General features: G+C 49.1%; 1 protein-coding gene across 1 annotated transcript in view; it reads left to right on the forward strand.

The window, feature by feature from the left end:
* Positions 1-348: 348 nt before the first annotated feature.
* The window catches only part of erc2 (ELKS/RAB6-interacting/CAST family member 2), a gene marked incomplete at both ends in the record, with an annotated part of 122,516 nt that continues 116,563 nt past the window's right edge, over positions 349-6,301 (forward strand). Inside the window, one exon of the mRNA XM_084315777.1 lies at positions 349-1,026. Coding sequence (XP_084171903.1) covers positions 349-1,026 — 678 coding nt within the window. The remainder of the gene's footprint in view (positions 1,027-6,301) is intronic.

Below are 6,301 nucleotides of genomic sequence, written 5' to 3' on the forward strand. Positions count from 1 at the left end.
ATTGTATCATTTCTCTTTTAGTAAACATTGAGGTCCTGCAGACCTGAACACACCACAAGGGTTAATGTTATATATCCATATATCCACATTTTCCCCCTGCATTGTTTTATCTTGTGCCTTTCATCCGATACCGACAAAATGGCGCATCACTCGTTCTAACAATGACTTCGCTCCCGTTTTGTTTGTTTCTCTCTCCCCTCAGATCCGACACCGCAGCTCTCCAGCTCTCCTGCTCTCCAGGCGCCGTGCCCCAACCCCATGTACGAGTCAGAGAGCCAGAGCCGTCTCATCGCAGCGCGTCCCCGGTAAGGACCCCCTGGTGGCCGCACGCACACACTTTCCCAGGACATGTACGGCAGTGCCAGAGCAGTAGGCCACATCGAGAGCAGCCCCGCACGGTCCCCGCGCCTGCCGAGGTCCCCCAGACTGGGCCACCGGAGGGCCACCAGCGGGGGCGGGGGCGGTGCGGGGGGCAAGACGCTCTCCATGGAGAACATCCAGTCCCTCAACGCCGCCTACGCCACGTCGGGGCCCATGTACCTGAGCGACCACGAGGCCGTGGGCAACACCGCCACCTATCCCAAGGGCACCATGACCCTGGGCCGGGCCACTAGCCGCGCCATGTACGGGGGCCGCGTCACGGCCATGGGCAGCAGCCCCAACATCGCCTCCGTGGGGCTGCCGCATGCCGACCTGCTGTCCTACAACGACCTGGGCTCCCTCTCCATGCTGCACCACCACCACCACCACCACCAGGGGGTGCCCTCCGCGCTGCTGAGGCAGGCGGTGAGGAGCAGCGGCGGGGAGCTGCTGGAGCTGCAGGTCCAGCTCCGGGACACGCACCGGGAGAACGAGCTGCTCCGCCGGGAGCTGGACCTCAAGGACAGCAAGCTGGGCTCGTCCACCAACAGCATCAAGAGCTTCTGGAGCCCCGAGCTGAAGAAGGAGCGCATCATGAGGAAGGAGGAGGCGGCACGCACCTCCATCCTGAAGGAGCAGATGAGGGTCACTCACGAGGACAACCAGGTGAGGAACCAGGTGAGACGCACCGCCGTTTGTGTCTCCTTCGCTTGAGTTTAACTTTTTTTCTCTCTTCACATTTGAACTCGATTCTCTGCCCTGTTCTCTTTTGTGTCTTTTGATCCGTGGGTTTTCCCTGCAGTCTCTCGTTGGAATATGTTATTCTAACTGCTCTCCTTTCCCCTCTCTCATTATACGGAGTCCCAGGACTCACATGTCGTGTTTTTGATATATTATGTGGAGACCTTTTTGGAAAGCGGTGTTACTATACATAATGTTTGGGCCTCATGCGGTCGTGTCAGTAAATGCCCCCCTGGACGACTCGCCCGGCGAGGGAACAGCCACATGAAACCTTCAGCGACGCTACGGTCCTGATTTATTCACCACGTTACTGCTATGAATTTATTACAACGTGGAGCTTTTAGCTTCTTCTATTTGTAGCTCTGCCAAAGAGGCTGGAATACAGGAAGAGAGGAAGACGGGCGGGATTCGCGTCATTAGCGAAACCGACTTGTGCAATAGAAATCAACCGCTTGAATGTCAGGAGTGTCCATTTCAATATTGTAAATAAAGTCTTTTCTCAATTTGATGTAAAAACTAGCCAAATTGTGAGCCTTGTTAACGCTTGTCCTTTGTGACTCGTCACAAAAGGTGAAAATCTGTCATCAGTGTGCACCCAAAATATTGCAAAAATCCCCTTTAAAAAGGATCCACTGAATGGTGTTCAGAGTTTAAAATTAGGGATGCACCAACCAATCCGATATTGATATTGGATATCGGCCCCGATATGACTAAAATAGCTGGATCAGGTATCGGTCATTTTTTAATTATTGTATTTTTCTTATTTAATAATTTTTCTTTTATAATATAATAAGAAATAAAATAAGACATAACAATTCAGTACATTTATATCTATGTGTTAATTTGAGGCGGTCAGGTGGCATAGCGGAGATTGCGTTCGTCACCAACGCCGGAGACGCTGGATTCGCCTGTTCGAATCCAGCTCCCGGCGTTGTCACCAGCTTGGCTGGCCGTTCACACTAATACAATTGGCTGTATTAGAGGGTGGGAAAGCTGGCGGGGTGGGTCCGGGTTGTTGTAAACAGCGACTCCTACAGTTCGGTCGGGGCGCCTGCTCAGCGCGGATAGGATCTAAGGGGGATAGTGTGATCCTTCCACACGCTACGCCCTCTCAGTGAGAATCCGCGCTGCCAGGTGAAAAGAAGCGGTTGATGGACGTGTGTCGGAGGAAGCACGTGGTAGCCTCCACTCTCCCAGACCGACTGCGGGGGGTAAGTGCGCAGCGACCAGGAAGGGGATTGGGAATTGGCATAACAACTAACATTGGGATGGGAGAAAATCTGAGGAAAAAGGAGGGGGAAAAAGATCAATATTTTTATCTATGTGTTAATTTGTTACATTTAGTTTCACTAAGTTAGGAAAGTAATGTTTTAAGTCAAGCCTGATGTTGCCTTGCACAAAAGAATGATCCCAGTCTCTTCCACACAGTGAGGCATACAGTTTGTTAATTGAACAATGGGTATCGGATCGGTACTCGGCGGTATCGGCCGATACCCAAAGCCAGGTATCGGTATCGGGACTGAAAAAGTCGGATCGGTGCATCCCTATTTAAAATGTTGAGATGTTTCTAAGACCCTAAACGTGGCAAATATGTTGCTCAATCAAATAAGCCGCCTATACTTTTTACGGCACATTTCTGTCCCTCTGCGAGTGTAACTCCTTGTTAATTTTCAGACAACATTTTCATCGATTTCCGTAGTTTCTCTCTGATCCAATGCAAGCGTATGTTTCTTTGACGAGGGGGCGGCCGGGAGACAGATCTAAGCTCTAGGTTTATCTCCGTACCACCGTGGTCCTTTAATATTTCACTGCTGAAAGCGTGATAACCTGCTTGATTCCAGCGCGGGTGTTTCCTGCCCAGAGGGGATGTTAGAACTCCTGAGTTATGGCCTCCGTTTGCCACGTGGCCATAACGTTGATTGATTTTAAGTCTACGCCAAAAAGGTTATTTAGCAAAGCCGCCGATGCAGAGTAGAACGTGTCGGGGGATGAGGTCTGTTACATTCTCACCTCAGTTTACCCCGTGTCTGCGGACAGCCTGGGGGGGGGAGTGTGGCCTAATTACATTTTCGGACAGTCTGGGGGAGGAGGTACAGTACCAGTATTATGGTCTGGAGAGATGTCAAGGACATGTCTCTCTCTCTCTCTCTCTCTCTCTCTCTCTCTCTCTCTCTCTCTCTCTCTCTCTCTCTCCTCTCTCTCTCTCTCTCTCTCTCTCTCTCTCTCTCTCTCTCTGTGTCTTTCTCTCTCCCTCTCCCTCTCTCTTTCTACTAGGGATGCCCCGATCGATCGGCCACCGATCGTTATCGGCCGATAATCAGTATAAATATGCGATCGGCGAATTCCGATAATGAGTCATATTCGCCGATCGCGGAAACTGATCAAGCGGAGATCTCACTCGCTGTCTGTCTCACACACAGGACCTGCAAACTGCCGCTGCTCCTCCTCCCTAGCTCCGCCCGCACCCGTGTACAGTTTGTAAACACAGAGGACTGAGAGGCGGCTCCTCTGCTCGAGTCTATAGTGCATTCGACCTGAGCTAACGTTAGCTACCTAGCTATCGTTACTGTTTAAACAAAATTACCCAGTCAACTATTCACTTTTAGTAGGCATTGTCTAACGGTATTTAGCCGGCTAGCTACTGATAGCTCCTGATATCAACAAATGCTCCAGCAAGTTTAGTAGTCCATGTTGATACCTCCGTTAGCTTGCGTTAGTCAACATATTCTTAAATAATAGCGCTGCCCGAGGCTGGGCATGATACAGTCAACATATAGCAAGAGAGAGAGCGAGAGAGAGCTCCCGTTCTACAGTCAATATACAGTGTTATCGCTGCACAGTTGTGTGTGTTAGAAAGAGAGAGATAGAGAGAGAGCATGTCTGTTTGTGTGTGTGTGTTAGAGAGAGAGCATGTATATGTGTGATAGAAAGAGAGAGAAATATATAGAGAGCATGTCATTTTGTGTGTTAGAGAGAGATATAGAGCATGTCTGTGTGTGTTAGAGAGAGAGAGAGAGAGAGAGAGAGCATGTGTGTTTGTGTGTTAGAGAGAGAGAGCATGTCTGTGTGTGTGTGTGTTAGAGAGAGAGCATGTATGAGAGAGATAAGCAAAGATGAGCCCCTAAAGGATATTCAACTTTTAATGGAAGAACAAAACAGGCAACATGAATATACATAGATCCAAAAGGACAAAGATCAACACTTAAATCCAAAAAGAAGAGGGTCTATACCAGAGAAAACAAAGTAGCAAGGAGCCAATGGCCGACATCAGCTAAATAGGCTAACTGCAAATAGAGTAGCCAGGTACTGACACCAGGCCACACACAGCTTTGGCCAACGCTACCCAAGCTACACAAACAACCAAGACAATTCACACACAGCACATGTCGTATCTCCAAATGTTGTGAAGTAACATATGTTTTGCCTGGAAAAAAACATTGTTTTTAACAAAACATTCGGGAGGGGAAGGAAGGAAGAGTGGGGTAATGTCCAATGGACATCTTACCTGCACCAAGGAACGCAGGGCGAAAGGCCGCAACACAGGTCTCCACGTTGACGAAAGGCCTCTCGCTGGCGGGACAAAAAGAAGCTATGGCCGGAGCCTTGTCATGGTGCAGGCCCGACTACATCTTCTGTCAAAGATGATGTCGTAGTCAGAGTGCCAGGGCCTGCTATTCTCACGGCTAATGTCAATGGTCGTAGCACAAGCTAACAGCTAACTCTAGGCTAACTGATAGCATCAAGCTAACGTTCCCAGCCGAGCGAAAACGAGCAGCTAACGTCGTAGCTAAACAGCTAACTGGCTAACAGTTAGCTCAACCCGGCTATCGCTAACCACTAGCTAACGCAGAAGCAAGCTATGCGGCTACCACTGAAAAACTGTACAACGTGAGAAAAGCAATACAGGCCAACACTTCAGACAGCCGCTGTGTTTTCCTCTTCTCATACGAAGAGAGAAGGGAAAAAGAAGGCAATACACGTCCCACTACAGAGTGGTGTTTACCATAGCGGTGCCGGCAACAAGTCCCTCGCGGACTATAGCCGACTTGAGCATGGAGATATTCTCATAATGAAACACCAAGCTCACCTCCCTCGCACCAGGTGCTGACACCAGGCCACACACCGTTAGCTACTACCTAGCCGGCCCGTTTGGCTCCCGAGAGAGAGAGAGAGAGATATCCACGGCGGGAATAGAATAGAGTGCATTAAAAACTCACCAAACGTCCAAGAGGATGGAGACAACTGCGTGGAGTTGGCGAAGTTCATCTGCCGAACGACCGTCCTCTTCATCTTGGCATAACAATGCTGCACGCGCTCTCTCTAGGTTAGCTAACGCTAGTTAGCCTTTAGCTAAGCTAGCTACTAGCCGACATCATCATGGCTATCCCGACGTTAGCACTCAATATTATAACGTAGCTAAAGCTAACTAGCTGTCCCTGCCTTTAGCCGGGATGGCTAGCCTGACTGAACTGTCTAACATGCAACAACTTTCATCTTCAGTCCATCTGCCGAATGACCGCCCTCTTCGTTTTGGCTGGCATAACTAAGCATAACCTCCAAAGCTGCACGCGCGAAATAGTCAAACGCAGCTGACGCACGCCGGCGTACACATGATGTAACCCCTCCCTTAGTTGAAACCAATAGTATGTGCAGAGCCCCAGAGCTCCAATAGTGAGTATGTCTGCAGAGCCGCAGAGCCAGGAACATTCTACAAACGTGTCTAATGTGAAATATATAAGCATATAAGCAAAACTAGATTTTAGGTCTGTGATGAAAAAGGGCCTCGCGGAAAGGGGGGCCTTGCAAAAAAAAAAATAAAAAAAAAATAATAATAATAAAAAAATAAAAATAAAAATAAAAAAAAATTTGCGGGGCCCCCCTTCCCGCGAGGCCCTGTGCGACCGCACTGCTCGCACACCCCCTGAGGCGGCCCTGGTCCCATTGAACTAAAAAGTTCTGTCTTAACGTCATCTAGCCGGCTAGCAGTAGCTACAGATAGCTCCTGATATCAATGTCTTATAACATTGATTCAATGCGTATTCGAGCTGAGGGCTTGCTGAATGTGATATGACCAAAGCACAGTAACGTTACCAATAGGGTCCAGCTGCAGCACAGGAGAATCCTTTTTGGAGCTGGAGGCTACTAGAGTACACACAGACAGTGGAGCTGTTTGCAGATAGCGAGCATTTTGACTTGTTGC

This window comes from Notolepis coatsorum (assembly GCF_963971535.1).
Source record: "Notolepis coatsorum genome assembly, chromosome: 6".
Classification (NCBI taxonomy): Eukaryota; Metazoa; Chordata; class Actinopteri; order Aulopiformes; family Paralepididae; genus Notolepis; species Notolepis coatsorum.